Source organism: Apodemus sylvaticus, chromosome 7, assembly GCF_947179515.1.
Source record: "Apodemus sylvaticus chromosome 7, mApoSyl1.1, whole genome shotgun sequence".
In the NCBI taxonomy this organism is placed as follows: Eukaryota; Metazoa; Chordata; class Mammalia; order Rodentia; family Muridae; genus Apodemus; species Apodemus sylvaticus.
Genome location: NC_067478.1, coordinates 84,433,886 through 84,451,672, shown reverse-complemented (window position 1 = coordinate 84,451,672; position 17,787 = coordinate 84,433,886). Strand labels below are relative to the sequence as shown.

The following is a 17,787-nucleotide window of genomic DNA, read 5'->3' as shown; positions in this document are numbered from 1 at the left end:
CATGGCTCCTGGCTCATTACTGACCCATTGCCTTGATGATTTCTAGAGTGAGTGGGGTGGGGCTGGGGCCTCACGACAGGCCTGCCTCAGCCTCTGAACCATGTCCTTCCATTTGATCTTCTGCCCTCCTTTCACCTCCCTTTCTCCCCAAGCATCCTGTAACCCTGAATCTCTTCCCCAAGGCAGACATGGACATGAACTCTTACAGTCTCACATTTTATTTTACTTTTGTTGGTGTTGTGAGACAGCATCTCATGTAGGCCAGCTTGGCTTTGAACTGTCTGGGCAGACTGGTCTTGAAGACCTGATCTTCCTGCCTCCAGCTCTACCTCCCAGGCACTAGGCCTACAGGCATATTCAGCTAAACCCAGCTTATTCTTAAAACTGTTGACCTACTTGGATAATAGACCAAGACCCTCATTTAGATGGGTGCTTGCCCCTTACTAGCAAGGAAGCAATACTGAGTAATTTCCAGACCTCACTGGGCATCCCACCCAATCCACAGCATTAGATCAGACCATTTTTTGCCCAGTCACATGCCAGCACAGTGATCCAGGTTTCAGCTGTTCCTTTGTGTGACGTCTCCATGGAAACTCAAAAGGTCAGGGCTCAGAGAGTTTCCAGACAGTCAGACACCTTTTGGGAGGTTCCCAAAAGGTGACCTGCATCTTGCACATCTTTGTGAATTTTAAAATAATCTTATTTATTGTCGATTGGTTCTCTGTACAGCCCAGAGTAGTCTACAGTTCACTATGCAGCTCAGGCTAGCAGGAACTCGTTATCCTCTTCCTTTTGCCTGCTGGGTGCTGGGATCAGGCCTGAGCCACCACGCCCACTGTTCCCCTCTGCAGTCTCGGAGAAGTGTCTTTCTGAGTTCTGCAATATGTTGGAATCCAAGGAGCGGGTTGTGGGAACTCCTAACTTACGCTGGCCATGTCACTGAGAAGCACAGGCAAGAGCACGTGGCTCCAGGGAGCATGGCCGTGGCCGTGTTTGGGGGACAGATTCAGGAAATATTTGGAGTCCTGTCAGCTGGTCTCCAGCCAGGAAACCTGAAACCATTCTATATGTTTTGTTGGGGTTTTGTCCCTGTCTTCAGACACACCAAAAGAGGGCATCTGATCCCATTACAGATGGTTGTGAGCCACCATGTGGTTGCTGGGAATTAAACTCAGGACCTCTGGAAGAGCAGCCACTACTCTTAACCACTGAGCCATCTCTCCAGCCCCATTCTAGATGTTTTAACCAAAGGACATTTAACACAACAATTTGGTTACAAAAGTATGGGGAAGGAGCTGACAAGATGGCACAGCAAGTAAAGGTGCTTACCACAAAGCCTGACCACCTACCTGAGTTCCACCCCTGGAACTCACATGGTAGAAGGAGAGAACTACCAAAACTTGTCTTCTGCAAGCCACATGCGCTTGCATGAGCATGCACGCACGCACATATGCATACACACAGAGTGGTGCATGGTGGTTTAAAAGTCAGTACCTAGCAGGTAGCTGTGGCCAGATGCTGAGGGCAAAGGAGGGTTGCAGAGGCTCCCTACCGCTGCTGCTGGGACTTTGAGCAAGGTTGTTGCTTCCTCTCCTACCTCCTCACCTCCTCCCATGACAGACAAAAAATGCAGGCCAGGAATTGGGATCCATCAGCACAAGAACGAGGAATTCTCCTTTGTCCCTATGGAAGCTCTTAGCAGTGCCCTTGGAATTTTTATGGGGACTTCAGTGCACAGGCTTGATTGACTCCAGGACAAATGTATAGAAATAAAACCAGACCCAAAGACTGTGATCCAAAGACCTAAAGATTGCTAAGATGCTGGGGAGGGAACCCAGCGAGGCCTCTGTGTTTGGTCCCTCAGTATTCCCTCCTCCCTGAGAGACATTTAGGCTTAAGCAACTGGATTGGAGGAAAGGCTCCACTGTCAGCCTGACTAATGCACACAGACTGTTCATATGTCTCACACACTCAAGCTAGCCATGATCATGTCAGGCTGGAGGCTGTTGCCGCCTCATTCTGACACTAGGCCAGGCGCTTTCTTACATTAGTGTTAGAATTTGCCTCATGAGGAGTGGAAGCAAGCGGGCTGTGATCGCTCAGATGCTCCATTAGGTTTTCAGGGAACAGAGCACCGTAGCTACAGCTCTTATGGCCATTAATATTCCACATTAGATTAACAGATGTTGCTCCTGGTGGGGACACAGGTACTTGCTGTGTGATTAAAAACATTTAATACAGAAACAGGCATGGCCCCTACAGAAGGATGATGTGTCAGGAAATTCATGAAGGGATCCATAAAAATTGTTTTCTGTTTGAATCTGTTGTATATTGTACAGCGTAGTAGCCTCTTGCTACTTTGTGGATAAATCTGCTTAAAATGTCAAAAAAAATGAAAGAAAAGAGGAGGAGGAGGGAGGGAGAGGAGGAGGAGGAGAAAAGTCTACCATTTATGCACTGGCAAAGCACTTGTGAGGCACACATCAGGCCCTGCAGAGGAAGTAGGGTTCATTTTAAAACATACTTGGAGAACGCAGGGTGGTAGTACATGGCTATAATCCCAGCACTTGAGAAGTGAAGGCAAGAAGATCCGAAGATCACATTGTCTCTGTCCAATACTGAATTCAAGACTAGCCTAGACTACACGAGTCTCAGAAAACAAACACAAGTAAATTTTGAAGAAATGAACAAACACTTAAACTTCTTTGGTCAAAGGAGTTTACTGTGTGCAGCACTGTCCTAATCAGTAACATGAGAAAAAAATTACAAAACAAGGCCGGGCAGTGGTGGCACACACCTTTAATCCCAGCACTTGGGAGGCAGAGGCAGGTGGATTTCTGAGTTCGAGGCCAGCCTGGTCTACAGAGTGAGTTCCAGGACAGCCAGGGCTACACAGAGAAACCCTGTCTCAAAAAACAAATAAACAAAACAAAAACAAAAACAAAAAATTACAAAACAAGATATGAAGAAGGGAAAATAGACTGTGCTCTGCTGTTCACCAGTCATTTTCAGGTTGCTTTTTAAAAAGTATTCTTAGCTCTTTGGAGCTCTGTCCCCCTAAAGCTTCTGGCACTGTTGGATTATATACCCACTGTGACCATCCCCTAAAGAATAGGATGGGGCAGCCAGGCTTGGTCGAGAATGTGGCTGCATGGTGGGAGAGACATGCAGAGAGGGAAGCCACCAACCCCTAGTGCTCAGAACAGTCACAGTGAATTGCGGAAGATCAAACATGGGGAACCCAAGAAGGCCCTGGACCCTCCTCCCTCCTGGGGAATGTGCTTAAAGTGCAGACACTTGTACAAAACGATGCATAACTACATGTCACATGTCGTCCTGGGAGCCAGCCCACCTGTCACCTCTTCTTGCTCATCTTGTGCTAACACCAAAGGCTGGCACTTGTGGGCCCCAGTCAATGGGGGACTAATGCCCAGTGAAGAAGGTCTAGGGTAAGACCTATGATGCCCTAGAGGAGGTGAGGACAAAAGGGTAGAAAGATATGCAGCAAAAGGGACAAATTTGTGCTTGGCCAGGCCCCTGGGCAAGGGGCTGGTTCCTGAGCAAAGGACAGGTGGGTTCTATACAGATAGCAGGGCTACGTTTTCCCTGAGGGAACAAAACAGCATAGCCTAGGAAGGACATCTGAGTTGTGCAGGGACCCTCCTGTCCCCCACATAGGCATCTCTCTGCCTACTGCACAAGGTGCAGAGGATACTAGTGTGGGACATATCATCAGCCCATTTCTTAGATGCTGGCTGACACCTGACCAGAGTTCCATCTGCTTGGACTAGGTTATCACATGCAAGGCCCCAAAGTGAGTGAGTGCCAGGGGCTAGTTCTGACCAGCGGTCTTGCCCAGCGTACCCATTCCTTGCAGGTTAGAGTGCAAAGAGATACACATGCATGACCCACAGGGTATCCTTGCCAGGTGGGCCATATGGCAGTGGCAGGGTTTCTTCATGGTCACAACAGGGCCAGGCAGAGGGAAGCTTGAAGGAGACACTGGGGTGGGCACTCTGGGGAGTCCACAGGCCACTGGGGCCTCACGCCTCACCCCCCAAGCTCAGAGCCAAATCTCATCACTGCTTACGCTGGACACACGGTAGATGTAGCCCAACATTGGGAGACGGATGAATCCTGGTGGTCAGAGAGGCCAGGGGATTGATTAGTAACCTTGGTTCTCCAGAGCTTGGGGAAGCCCCTCTGTGTTGCCAGCACTGGGTGGGGGGGGGGGTTAGGTATAAGTAAGTACAGGGATGGGAAGAGAAGGTGGAGGAGAACAGGAGATCTCTGCACAGTACCTCGGCTGGTGAGGAGGCCACCAGGCTCGGCTTCCAAAAGCTCTGGACGGCTGCTGTGCTGAGCCACTGGCCGCTCTGTTGCTTTCCCTGTGGGTGACAAAGGGAGTGGTACCCAGGCATGTCTCCTCCTAAGAACCAGGGTCCCTGTTTCCTAGAAGTTCTGAGCAGTAAGCACAGGCAGAGAAGTGGTCCGGGGTACCTCTGAGATCCGGAGTGAGGTCATTGAGCTGAAGGTTGGATGGGAGGGACATGTTCTCCCGTGGCAGGCGCACATTATTCAGTTTCAGGTTATTGGAGTCACTACAGGACAGACAAAAGCTAAGCTAGACCCTGGTACCTGCTTTGAGGCGCAAGCCAGACCTCCTAGAAATCTCAGGTTGCCAACTATCCTTTACTTTAAAATCCAGTGACTTGTATTTTAGTTTGGCCCATCTGCCCAGCCCCAGGAAGCATTACCTAGATATCAGTGAGGGACGCCGGGAGGGGCCTGAGGACAAAGAAACCATGTCACAGAGTCAGTGTGACCTCCCATTCTGGGCTCTTCCCCCTCCCCTTTCAGACTCAAGACCCCTGAGCTAAGAGTCTATCAAATACTCAGTCCTGGCCCTGGGGCCAGAGATCGCTTTCCAGCACCCATCCCTGCTTCCTGCAAGGCATGCAGTCCTGCCCACCGCCTCTCCCTGCGAGTGCTCTGCCCGCCTGTGCCTGCACCTTTGCCGCTCGCCCTCTGACTTCGCTGTTACTCTTCCCCACCCTTGGCCCCCATTGCCCCTGCCCCTACCTTTTGTTTTCTTCTCTTTCCTGCAGACCAGGCAGGCCACCAAGGTACTGAACCCCACCAGAGTGCCCAAGGCAAGTCCTCCAGCCACAACAATGCCCAGCAGTGGCACTTCTATCCGTGTGGCCAGGAGCCCTGCAGATTGTCCACTTGTTAGTTTCCACATGAGCAGGACCACCACCCTGACATGCTACAAGTCCGACTACTCTATCCTTGCCCGAGGCAGCTAAGGATAGCTCATTCACGGAATCTACCCACCGGGCAACGAGTCCTCCCTTTCCATTCCAGGACCCCTGCACCCACCCGAGGGTTCGCCACGCTAGTTACTCACCGGGAGCTGGAAGTGAGGCGCTGGTGATGCCCACGTCATTAGTGGCCACCACCGAGAGGTTGTGTGGCAGGCTTCGGAGTTGCAGCTGCACGGTGTGGTTGGTGAGCCAGGGATAGTTCTGAGCATCCAGCACCAGGAAGTCAGAGGCATTGACAGTCACTGGCCCATCCTGGTCAATCCAGGTGACATTGGCAGGTGGGTTGGCCCGCACCAGGGCAAACAGGACAACCAGAAGGCCTGGGCCCTGAGCTTCCTGGTACTTGGCTCCGACCTGGGCAATCTCTGGTTTGACTAGAGTAGAACAGAGAATAAGCTTTCATTATAGCCCTCTACTCTGGACCTTTCTTCCCTAAGATGGACGGAGAAAGGGCCTGGACCTCTCTCAGAAAGAACATTAAGGAACAGGCAGCAGAGTCTGCTGGTGCAGCATCAATTCACAGTGATTACGAGTAGACAGCCAGGAGCTGATGAGGTGGTTCAGCAGGTAAGAACACTGGCTGCTCCTAAGATCAGTTCCTGAGTTAAACTGACTGGTCCTGGGTTCATTTTCCAGCAACCACATGGTGGCTCATGACCATCTATAAAGAGATCTGATGCCCTTTTCTGGCATGCAGATGTACATGCAGACAGAGCACTCCTACATTAAAAATAAATGATAAAGAAAGAAAGAGACAAAGAAAGAAAGAAAGAAAGAAAGAAAGAAAGAAAGAAAGAAAGAAAGAAAATAAATAAATAAATAAAAAAAAAAGGTTTTGCTGGGTGGTGGCACACATCTTTAATTCCAGCACTAAGGAGGCACAGGCAGGAGGATCTCTGTGAGTTCAAGATCTACAAATCTCCCAGGTCCACAAAAGTTCCAGGACAGCCAGGACTGTTATATAGAGAAACCCTGTCTTGAAAAACCATAGAAGGAAAAAAAGAATAGAAAGCCTGTTTGGGGCCGCTCTTGGCTATATAGTAAGACTGTCTTAAAATTCAAAAACCTAGCCAGGCGTGGTGGCGCACGCCTGTAATCCCAGCACTTGGGAGGTAGAGGCAGGCGGATTTCTGAGTTTGAGGTCAACCTGGTCTACAGAGTGAGTTCCAGGACAGCCAGGGCTACACAGAGAAACCCTGTCTCGAAAAACAAAAAAACAAAAACAAAAACAAAAACAACAACAAAAAAACAAACAAAAAATCAAAAACCTAATTCTGGAGAGATGGCTCAGCAGTTAAGAGCACTGACTGTTCTTCCAGAGGTCCTGAGTTCAAATCCCAGCAACCACATGGTGGGTCACAAACATTTGTAATAGGATCTGATTGATGCCCTCTTCTGGTGTGTCTGAAGACAGCTATAGTGTTCAGTTGGTAGAGTATTTGTCTAGCATGCACAGGTCCTGGGCTCAGTCCTCATACCACATAACCCTATGATCTCTGCACTGGAGAGGTAGAAGCAAGAAGATCAGAAGTTCAAAGTCACCCTTGAAAAAAGTCTCAAAGTATAAAAATAGAAAGCGTGGAGAGCCAGACAAGGGGTCGAGATTTGTATCCGGGACCTACTTCTTAATTGAATATGGTGTTGGGCAGATTGCTTAACCTGTTTGTGCCTTAATTTCTCATTTGTAAAATAGAAATGAAAATAGATCTCTCATATAGTGTTTATGAATGTCCTAATAAGGCTAAATGTGTCACACAAATGAGTAATCCCACCACTCTGGAGGCCAAGGTAGGGGAGTCACAAGTTCGAGGCCAGCCTAGGCTAAGTAATAAGACTGTCTCAAAACAAAAGACACGGCGGGCGGTGGTGGTGCACGCCTGTAATCCCAGCACTCTGGGAGGCAGAGGCAGGTAGATTTCTGAGTTTGAGGCCAGCCTGATGTACAGCGTGAGTTCCAAGACAGCCAGGGCTATACAGAGAAACCCTGTCTCAAAACTCGCCCCCCCCCAAAAAAAGACACAAAACTAAAAAAAACAGCTTGGGGTCCAAGACTGTCTCTCCCTGGCCACCTCAGGGATACTTACATTGCACATTGAGGATGACAGAAGCATTAGCTGGCCGGCCACTCCCTGGGTCCTGCAGGGAGCAGTTAAGCTCATGTTGGGAGCGCTGGGCAGTGACAGTGAAAGTGCTGGTACCTCCAGAGAAGGCGTCCCCGCCCACACTCAGCAGTCGTGAGGTGGAGGCCTCCTGTAGCTGTCCATCCAGGTACCAGGCTAATCGGGGAGTGGTAGAACCCCCTGCAACCCGACAGGTGAAGGCATGGTGCTCGTTCTCCCTAAGTGCTCTCTCAGCCCAGGTCTGACCATCAATTTGTGGCGCCAGCTCCCCCTGACCTGGAACACAGCAGGCAGCCTCTGGGAGGGGCTTGGAGAGACCAGGGTGAGGTCTGGGTACAGAGAGGCAGCAGGCCAAGAGACAGACGGGGCAGCTGGTTTCTCCCACCAGAACCTGGATAGACTGATGGTAGGGAAGTAGGGATAGGGGAACCCAGCCTGGAGTGGGTATCTTGAGAGGAGATGCAAGCAAGGAGGGTTTGGCCGAAGGATGATCAGGGGTGTACCTGAACTTAAGAGGGCAGGCAGGAGCAGCAGTGTATGCCGGAGGGTAGCTTGGCTTAGCGGCAATTCCATGGCGATCAGGAACCGGCCTCCAGGCTGCTGAGAGAAGGGTACCAGCCATGTAGGCCTAGCAATTCCTGCAATAATTTACCATGAACTGATGGAGACTGGCCCACAGCGGCCAAGACACGGACACAAATAGGCACAATCAGCAAGACCCAAAGGAAGAGACCTATGGGCACACTTCGTCACTGTGCGGGCACAGAGGCCAGCACTGACAGAAGATGACTACAGGCAGGCAGGCAGGACGGCAGACAGACAGACGGACGGACGGACAGATATAAACACACAAGCGCGCGCGCGCGTGCGCCCTGCCCCTTCCATCCCCCCCCCCCCCCCCCCCCAAGAATCGTCCTTCTCTTGACCCGGTTCACTCCTTGCTGGCCTTGGCTCTCCCTCCTATATCTCGCCATGCACTGCTTTTCTAATTTCGGCTGCTCAGGTGGACCTGGGCCTAGCAAGAGAGCGTCGTGGATCCGGGGGTCGCAGGAGCACCCCGCTTTCGGGGCAGCTCACCTGGCTCCCTCCCGGAGCAGAGCCCCTGCAATTGCTCAAGTCGGCAGAGCACCGCAATCCGCTGCAAGGGCGGGGCCCGCGCCAGGCTGGACCAATCGCAGCCCGAGCAAGGGCAGGTGGCCGCTCCAGTCCCGCCCTGTCCCGCCCGCGGTACGGTCCCCACTGTGAGGCTGGTTAGTAAGCAGGCGGACAAAGAGCAGACGCAGTCAGAGTCCCGGAAGTTTTATTGGGTCCTGGTTGGGTCAGGGTCCCCCTCTCCATCATCCTGCGGGCCGCGCTCAGCGCCCGTTGGTGGGCGCGCGCAGCTGCCCCATCATGTCGGCCAGCATGCGGTTGCACAGCGCGGCGTACGGGTTGAGCAGCACCAGCTGGCGCCGAGCGAACGGGCTGCCCAGTCGCGCAGCCTGCTCGAAGTCCCTGCGGGCGTCGTCGTCCCGGCCCTGAAATCGCGCCAGCAGTCCGCGCTGCACGAAGCTCTGGCGGGCGGCGCGACCCCGGCCGCCGCTCAACGTCACCGCGCGCTCCAAGTCCTCCAGGGCGCCTATGGGCCGACAGAGAGAGGGCGCGGGTCAGCCGGGTGTGGGCAACCGAGCCCCAGCCCACCTGCCGAGCTGCCCACCCCCTCCTTCGTGCAGCAGACTTTTGAACCATGAGGGATTATTTTTAACAAGGAGATGAAGGGTTGCTAGAACTGGCTTGGAGGCCGCCCAAGGACATAGTTCAAAGTCCAAGGCTCTCCCGGCCTTGTTCCTGGCATGTCCTAACACTGATGCACCTAAAAGTGAATGTTTTCCAGAAGATTTGGCCATTGTGTTAGTGAATCTACCAATTGCCAAATAGTTGTAGTTCACATAAGCGAAGCTTAGCAGCTACTGTGTGCTTGGTAACCCATTCTGAATCCTAGAGTTCAAAAAACATACCGTTGGCTACACAACTGTTTCCTGCTATAGTCAGTCTCCTCTTTTCCAGTGCAGGCTACGAAAGCGGCACTTTTCCCAGTTTCTCCTTCATTATCTCCACGGTCTTCATTACTCTGTATCTTATTTCATTAGAAGGTCCTGGCGCCGGAGCTGGCTGCCCTGTTTTATTTTTGTGATTCTCAGAGGAACGTACTTGGACTGAGTCTCAGAACTCATCCCGGAACCTCAGGCAGCCAGCTTAGGGTTTCCTTTAGGTCTACCAGCCGCTCTCTTTGGACCCTGCCTTAGTTCATATTCTCTAGTCTCCTGAAGAGGCTGCCAGGGAGGGGGGCTTGGGGGGGGGGACCCTTGATTGCTCAGCACCACCGAGGAGAAAGGCTGAGCTTCCCTCAGGGACTGAGCAGCTCAGTTTCCCTCCTCACAGCTAGTCTGCAGGAATCCAAGCCTCACAAGTGGGGTTACCTCTGCATCTCCGGGCTTTCGATCTATAGGTTGTCACCAACAAGCCTCCAGAAGGAGTTCTTGGGCTACATCCTACTGTCGTTAGGATGGAGTCCCAATTCTCTAGTTTAGGTCCTAGGAACACCCCACCGGCTAGTCGTATCTATGACCTGCTTCGATACCAGGTCTCCCCTTAAGTTTTCACATCCACCTGGCCTCCAACTCCTAGACCTGTCCCCTCTCTCCTAGGATCCAGCCCAGCCCAGCCACAGAAACTGAAGGTTTGATCCAGTTACCTTCCCTGCCCAGGCCAAATCCCTGAGTGGCAAACACCTTCTCATCCGACATGTCTAGCTTGTCACCCTTGGATCTCTGTCTGCCTCTGCAGGGTTCAACTTCCCTCCCTTCCACGGGGCCTGCTCCACCCTTGGAGATCGGAAGCCTCCCAAGCCTATGCATCCTTTCTAGGCCCCGAGGGACATCGCTCATCTTCCAGAACCCACCCTCAGGAAGAGGAACCCATGCTGCTTCCTCTCACATTTCCCTGCTGTTCCCTAATTCTTGGCTCCCTAGAGAGCCAGATTCATGGGATTTGGAGCTCCACTACTTGGGTTCATATTGGAGCTCAGCCACTTCTTGCCTGGGGGAATGATAAGGAGGCTACTCAACCTCTGCATGCTTCCTTTTCTTTTTCTCTGCAATGGAAGGACAATAATACCCTCTGGGGGGGGGGGGGTCAGGAGGATTGTTACTCCAGCCTAGTTGTGTGCATAATACCTAGTTCCCAGGAACTGCTGCTCTACAAATGTTTTCTCCACTTCAAGCTTCCCGTTGCCTAGAAGGCTCTTATTAAACCCATGAGCAGAATGCAGTCTCTTGATTCTCATATAGTCTCAGGACAGTATAGAACCCATACTGTCTTGGATTTTATAGGTAAGAACAAAGATGTCAGGGAGTTTCATGTCTCTGTTCCTCTGTTCTCCACCCACAACCAACCAACTCATCTCTGCCCTTCCTGGGAGGGGTCCGTTCTCTGGAGGGTCTCTGGTGTCTTCCCCTCACCTGCTACATCCCCTTGGAGCCGACGGGCTTGGGCCCGGTTGTTGTAGGCAGAGGCTCTCTCAGGTAGCAGGCTAATGGCTTCACCAAACCTCTCCAGGGCTGTGTGGAGGTCCCCGGCTTCTGCCGCCCTCACTCCCTGCAGCTCCAGAGCCTTGGAGTGCTCCAGCTGCGCTTGAGGGAACACTCCATCTGCACCGGGGGAAGAAACAAGGCAGGGACACGTGGACAGTAGGGAAGAAAACAGGAAGCCACCTTGGGCTTTGGCATTCTGACACCCGAATGAGCCAACCGGGTGTGGGTCACACAGCAAGGTGACTTGCAGAGTCAGGGATAGTGGCTGAGGTCAGTAAAACTGGGAGCATGGCTAAGAGACCTGAGAAAGAGGCACTGGGCGGTTCTCCTCGGCTAAGAGACTTCATCTAGACTACAGCCCCAGGGTGTGGAGTGCAGATCTGAAGCCTTTCTTCAGCTTTGTGGCCTCTCCTCATTTTGCTTTACTGTCACAAAGGCCACTGTAACCATCCTAAGTCATGAAAATCACTCCAGATCCATTTTTCATTTTTTTGGGGGGTTTTTTGGATTTGGGTTTTCCGAGACAGGGTTTCTCTGTGTAGCCCTGGCTGTCCTGGAACTCACTCTGTAGACCAGGCTGGCCTCGAACTCAGAAATCTGCCTGCCTCTGCCTCCCAGAGTGCTGGGATTACGAGCTTGCGCCACCACTGCCCGGCTCATTTTTCAGTTTTTTACTCTAAAACTTCAGCAAGGCTCAGGCTCCACTCCTGCAGAAGCAAAGCCCCAAACATCTTCATTATCAGGCAGTGGACCATGCTCTTCCCCTGGAAGAGTTAGCTCGGTGTCTAGCTCATAATAATGTGTAACAAATGAAGCTCTGCCTGCTGTCAGGATGGGCCAGCTGAGCCCCATCCTGTCCTGTTTGTCTTCCATCCTTGCTGTGGCGAGGGTGGGTGTGACATTCAAAATGTCAAATATTTCAGTGGTTGACTTAAGCCAGCACAGTCAAGCTTGGATCATGGAAGATTTTAGTGGTAGGCTTAGAGGTGTGGGACTGAACGACAGGGAGAAACTCTGGCTTTCTCTTGGCAGATCCACTCCTGCCAACACCTGACCCACACGTTGAAATTCAGAGGACCTCTCAGACTCCAGTCTCTGAAATAACCTGCAAAGATAGCCCGAGGGGTCAGGCCTCACCATGTCCTGTATGAAATCCCAGGGGCCTGCCAGGCAGCCTACAGAGTAGACACCAGCGTCAAGGGCTCACCTTCATCTCCCTCCTCCGCTTCTTCTAGGTCCAATGCAACAACATCTCCAAAGGGGGTATCAGGGTTGAAGATGGCCTGCAACACTGCCTGATCATTTGGAGTCCCCATGATGCCCAGCTCCAAAGTCCCAAAGTCCCAACCGGGGTGGAGGAAGATGGCGGGCACAGGGTAGAGCCTCTGGTTGGCAGATGCTGTAAATGGAGGAGTTGTTTGGGGACCGCCTCAAGTTCAGAGTGGTGCCTTCCAATCCTTGGTTCAGCCTCAGTGGCCAGGGCTACCGACCTGGCTGGGAGGCTTTTCAGTATTTCCCAACTGAACCCTCACCCCCAACACAAAATAAACAAATCTTGTTTCAGCTTTAAGGTGGAGCGGAGGTGGAAGGTATCTAATATGCTTTCATTTTATTATAGTCTGCTTAAAAACCACTACTTAAACCTCCTATTAAATGAGATAGGCAGACAGTGATGCAGCCCTGCTCACCGAGGGAGGACACTCCAGACAAGGGAGTCAGCTGAGTGATTCCATCTTAAAGAAGGGAGGCTGGAAGGCAGCAGGTAACCCATTTACAAGCCCCTCCCTCCCTCCCTCCCTCCCTCCCTCCCCCACCCCACCCCCAAGGCCAAAAGGAAGCTTAGCAGAGTGCAGCAATAAACTTGACATGTTTATTAATTAAACTATCACTTAAATAAAAAAAAGTGCATAGAAAATAAACATGTTTAAAAACTCCTTTTTTTGTTTTTACAACTATGTACACTTTTTACTTTTACATTCAGTCTTTCGTAGAGAGCTTTCAGCATTATTATTTTTTGAACTATTAAAGTATTTTCCTTCATCCCTGTCTCAGGGAGTTAACACTGATGGACTTTAGACACATTTTCCTTCCCCCCCCACCCATTTTGTCTCTAACCAGAAGCTTGGAAGAACACAAGGAAAAAAGGAAGCAAACCAAACAAACAAAACCCCCAAAAGATCCATTGTACATGACACAGCTGTAGAGAAATGTCTTATTCTAGAAATGAAGCTGTCACTGTCCAGCTTGGGAAACAATTATTCAACTACCTGTATTTGCTAAGGAGACTGTTAAAAGTTCAGGGGAAGAAACACCACAAGTCTATTTTTTTCTTGGTTGAAAGACAGAACTAGTGTACCTCAAAACAAGATATACCAGAAAGCACAGAACACAATTTCCCCCTAAATGCAGGTGGTGACCCCAACATTCATAACCGGAAGCAGAGAGAGGAGGAGTACGGGTACCGACTGGCAACATTCACAGGCAGGCAGAACCCAGGTGACAGCATATCTGCTTTGCACGCTCATCTGGGGACGGGTCACCGTCACGGGGAGCCTGACACTTTCCTGCCTTGACTAGCTAGCAACTGTAGCACAATCCTTATCTATAGTGTTAAGAGAAGAAGTAAAAGCCGTGGACTGAACTAGGCTCTGTTACAATGGTGCATTCCTATATTAGTTCCTATATATATATATTTATATTTATTTGAAAACCAAAACAAACAAACAGAAAGGCTGCAAGTTTTCAGAGTGTGAGACTTGACTGGTATTCATGATTCGGCACAAAACTATCTGCTCAATAACTTTGTATTGCTTTAAAATGAAGGAAAGGAAACGTAAAATTACACCCAGCCCTTTGCAATGACCCGCTTTTCCTTAAAAAAAAAAAAAAAAAAAAAAACAATAACAACAACAACAAAAAACAACTTGGTTTCTATGAAAAAGAATCCCAAATCCAATAAAAGTTAACATCTGGTGAGGCTGTGACCTCTAGTATTTTCAGGTATTTGATTGAGCGTCAGTCCTTTAGAAAGATACATTCATTAAAAGATTTTTTTGTATGTGTTCTATTTTTTTATTTTATTTTTAGGTTTTTTTCTTCTTTTTTTTTTTCTTCTTCTTTTTTTTAAAATCAAGGTTGCTGCATGGTGCTTATTGGATTGGCCGGGGTGAGGTGGGGGTGTGGTGAGAGGTGAGCTGGGTCCTGAAAAAGGAGTTTGGGCTGAAAGCCTAAGAAGAGCCAGGGCTTCCTCCTTAATTGTGATTGGTTTAAAAACAGGGAGGGGTTGTGCTGGACACGGTGGGCAGCAGTGAGGGAGCCCAGGGCCAAGTTCCGACCAAAGGGTCAGCGCCATGCAGCTATTCTGGTTACAGTTGTCACTGGCCACCAGGAAATGCAGCCACAACAGGTTCTAGCAGCAAAGCTGAAGTGAGCTGGCTCTCCGAGAACCGGCGAGGTCCGCAGCTGTCACTCCTGGGGCTGTGGGTTGCCCCTTGGGGGATTCTTGGGAATGACCCAGCGCAGAGTCCTCAACCTACACTTTTGTGCGGAGGTTCTCTTGGTCACTTTTAAAACAAAGCAGATGTGTTTTGGAGACAGCTGTGCCTTCTGTTTTGTTGCCTTATCTCCCGCTTGTGGGGATACTCTGGCTTATCCCCCAAGTTGCTGGCAGGTATGCTGAATTTTGGCAATGGACTCAAGGCTGAGCTGAAAGAGGAATTTCTCGTTTCTGTGGTTGACTGTGGGGGGAGGGCAGGGCAAACCAGCTGGAGGGGGAGGAAAGGTGGGTTCTCCCCCACCCCCGCCCGTCCTCAGGGATTGGGGTTGTAGAAAGAGGATGAGGAGGGGGCTCACAGTACAGCATGGCCTAGCAGGGCAGTGACTAGGTCTGATAGCTGAGTTCCCCCCACCCTCTGACTGGCCTTTGGGTCTCTCTCAAGATGAACGCGTGACCCATCAGTGCATTAATCATTTCAGTAACAAATGCAGCTTAATTTTTTTCATAAAAAAAAATAGGAATACAAGGATTTACAAAAAAACCTCACACAGTGCAATAAGAAAGGAAACCAGACACTAGTGGAACCCCCTGGGCCACTGCATCTTGTTCACGGGCAAAAGGAGGGTGGGAGGGGAGGTCTGGGTAGAGTGCTTTTCCCCAGTCCCCTGCTGGCACTTCTCCATGATGACAAGGAAATCTCTGCCATCCTGGCCACAGTGCTGGGCTTCCCACAGTGGAAACAGTGACAATGTTCCAGCAAAGCCACCAGACAAAGTTCTTAAGGTCATGGAAGGAAAGGGAGCCCAGGATGGAAGGCACAGCAGAGCCACGGGTCCTGGCAGAGAGTTCTGGGCTGCATCATATTGCTTTGCTGACTTCCACAAGAGAAAGGATGCCCTGCCCTCCACTCGGACTACCCTGGAACCTTGTGGCAGGCGCAGAGATCTGCTTGATCGTGAGTGGTCATACTGTGTGCTTCAGGTACGACAAGCTGCCGAGAGGGCAGGAGGCGGTCAGTGGGTTCTCTGCAGGTACAAGGGATTGGTGGGCAGAGACGGAAAGGGGATGATCTATGAGGCAGGGAGTGACAGCAGATGTCACGCTGCAGCATCTCGGGAGGAGGAGGGGGAGGAAGTGGAGCCTGCTGCTTCGCACTGGAGCTGATGCACAGGGAGGGGGCGGCGCAGCCAAGAGGAGACACTGCTGTGCTAAGGTTCTGCACCCTCGATCCTGGGCCATGGAGGGCAGTGGCCTCACGGAGCGGTGACCTTCTTTCTCAATGACCATAAAGAGCAGACCCGAGGAACATTTATGTCAACGGGCACAAACGAGCTACACATGGAACAACAAAAAAAGTACACTTTCCAGGGGGGAGCCGGGCAGGAAAGACCAGACTGTGTGTGGACAGCTGAATATTTTCTCTCACTTCATCCTATGAAAATAAAAAATCATTAAAAACTGATCTTCTTTTAAATTAGGATAATACCACGGTTTAAAAATAGCCTTGTCATAAGTGCTTCTCCCTATGAAGTGCTTCGCATAGAAAAATATACAAAATATATTTACATTATAAAACCTTAAATAGTAAACTGTAAACAGAACAGAGGAAAATCCAATGACTTAATTTAACAGGTTCAAGACACTGTCTTGGGGGAAGAAAGAAACGTTTGCTGCTGGCTGTCCACCTCCTAAGCAGTAATAGGGCAGTAGTGTCATTGAACTCGCTCAGCCACGGGCTGCACGCAGGTGGCAGAGGTCCCTTAGCGCATGTGGTCTGAACCCCCAAGTTTGGGGCCTTGAAATCCGATTAGTGTTCTTTCAGCTAGACACTGACCTTTTAGAAATTCATCTTCCTATGTCTTCAGAAAGGGAAAAGAAAGTACGCAAGTCCTAGGAAGGGGCCAGGTTTCTCCTGCTATTGTACTCTCTGGCTGTTGCATGACTCAAATCCTATTTCAATAATCTTTAGCCTTCTGTTAAAAAAATCTTGCTACACATATCTCTTTCAAAGTCTCAATGGAGCTTTACGATATCTCCGATTTCTGTCTGGTTACGGCCGACGGCTCCTGCCCACTTCCCACCTGGAGTGCTTACAGGCTTGGGGGGAACTTTCTGTAGGCACTGCCTAGACCAAGTAGGGAGTGTCCTTGAGCAGGGAGGCAAGCTCCCACTACCCAGAAAGAATGGGAAAGCAGCAGATGAAGGGCGGAGGAGGGGAGGAGTACAGAGAAGGGATGGAGAGGGAGCCGCTCCTATCATCACGAAAGGTCACCGGCTATGGTAAGGCTCACAGGGTAACACTCCCACTTACAGCCACAGGCTCAATGTTTGGTAATTAATTGGCACAACCCCAAGACAGCCTTTTGACACCAGAGGTGTTAGGAAACCTGTCTCCCAACCAAAGTGAACTCTTAAGTGGGCAGATAGTAGGGAAAACCACCAGGCTGTCTGTCTGCTCAACAGATAACCACAGGACTGGCCTAACTGGCAAACTACCAGGTATCCTACCAACCCTGTATCTGGGGTCTTGTCTGACCCGTCACTTTTAGGGCTTGGGAGAGGGCTAAGATGAGGCCGGCAAACTGCTCTTTGAGGACATGCTCAGACCCCATCTCCCACTGTAAGGAACCCTCGACATGCTCCTTGTAGGCGAATTCTCTCAGAAACCAGTTCCCCAGGTTTTTCCAGAGAGGGCCCAGGAGAAAGCCATTGGGGATCTTTTCTTGGAGACCCTTCTCTCTCCAAGACTATGATCACATGATGTGCACATGGGACACTAGGGTGCTCAGCCAGAGGACCCTCCACTGCCCGCTCAATCCTTGGAGCTCTTGGGTGCTGGGAAGTCCTTCAGCATGGCTCTGCGTGGCCCTGGGTCCTGGTACTCCATCACAGGCAGATGAGCAGCTTTAGTTGAGGAACTTGCGGCATTTCTTGGCGCCACAGTTGCAGGGCAGCTTGTTGTTGGCGTCCTCGATGGGGAACTTGTAGTCATAGGTGAGCTCCTCCCCCCGGTAGATCTTACGCATGGCGAAGATGACAATGTGCTTCTGCCCATCAATATTGATGACCCGGGAGTAGCAGTTAGGCTCACAGGAGTGGTTGATGAAGCGAGCAGCGTTCCCATGCATGGTGGCGTCCACGACCTCCGAGTCATCAATCCGGAACATGTAGCAGCCAATGCCCTACACACCAAAGAGAAGGAACCATTTTATTTACTTAAGATTTTATTGAAACAAACCTGAAGTCTTACAAATGCTAAGCAGGCAAGGGGT

The 17,787-nt window shown here is 50.7% G+C and overlaps 3 protein-coding genes across 6 annotated transcripts in view; all 3 read right to left on the bottom strand.

The window, feature by feature from the left end:
* Window positions 1-2,716: 2,716 nt before the first annotated feature.
* On the bottom strand, window positions 2,717-8,635 carry Tmem25 (transmembrane protein 25). Its single transcript, XM_052188500.1, has 9 exons — window positions 8,525-8,635; window positions 7,951-8,044; window positions 7,412-7,723; window positions 5,411-5,701; window positions 5,083-5,214; window positions 4,758-4,788; window positions 4,501-4,601; window positions 4,302-4,388; window positions 2,717-4,137 (listed from the first exon to the last, which is right to left on the bottom strand). Exons 2-9 carry the CDS (start codon window positions 8,018-8,020, stop codon window positions 4,064-4,066), a joined length of 1,098 nt encoding a protein of 365 aa, XP_052044460.1. The 5' UTR covers window positions 8,021-8,044; window positions 8,525-8,635; the 3' UTR covers window positions 2,717-4,063.
* Window positions 8,636-8,730: 95 nt separating this feature from the next.
* Ttc36 (tetratricopeptide repeat domain 36) lies at window positions 8,731-12,462 on the bottom strand. The gene is made up of 3 exons (XM_052189497.1): window positions 12,227-12,462; window positions 10,948-11,136; window positions 8,731-9,065 (listed from the first exon to the last, which is right to left on the bottom strand). Exons 1-3 carry the CDS (start codon window positions 12,333-12,335, stop codon window positions 8,803-8,805), a joined length of 561 nt encoding a protein of 186 aa, XP_052045457.1. The 5' UTR covers window positions 12,336-12,462; the 3' UTR covers window positions 8,731-8,802.
* A 413-nt stretch (window positions 12,463-12,875) lies between these two features.
* Window positions 12,876-17,787, bottom strand: part of Kmt2a (lysine methyltransferase 2A) — an 80,417-nt gene continuing 75,505 nt past the window's right edge. For all 4 annotated transcript variants that reach the window (XM_052188482.1, XM_052188484.1, XM_052188483.1 and 1 more), the window contains one exon: window positions 12,876-17,697. In XM_052188482.1, coding sequence (XP_052044442.1) covers window positions 17,422-17,697 — 276 coding nt within the window. In that variant the 3' untranslated portion in view covers window positions 12,876-17,421. The remainder of the gene's footprint in view (window positions 17,698-17,787) is intronic.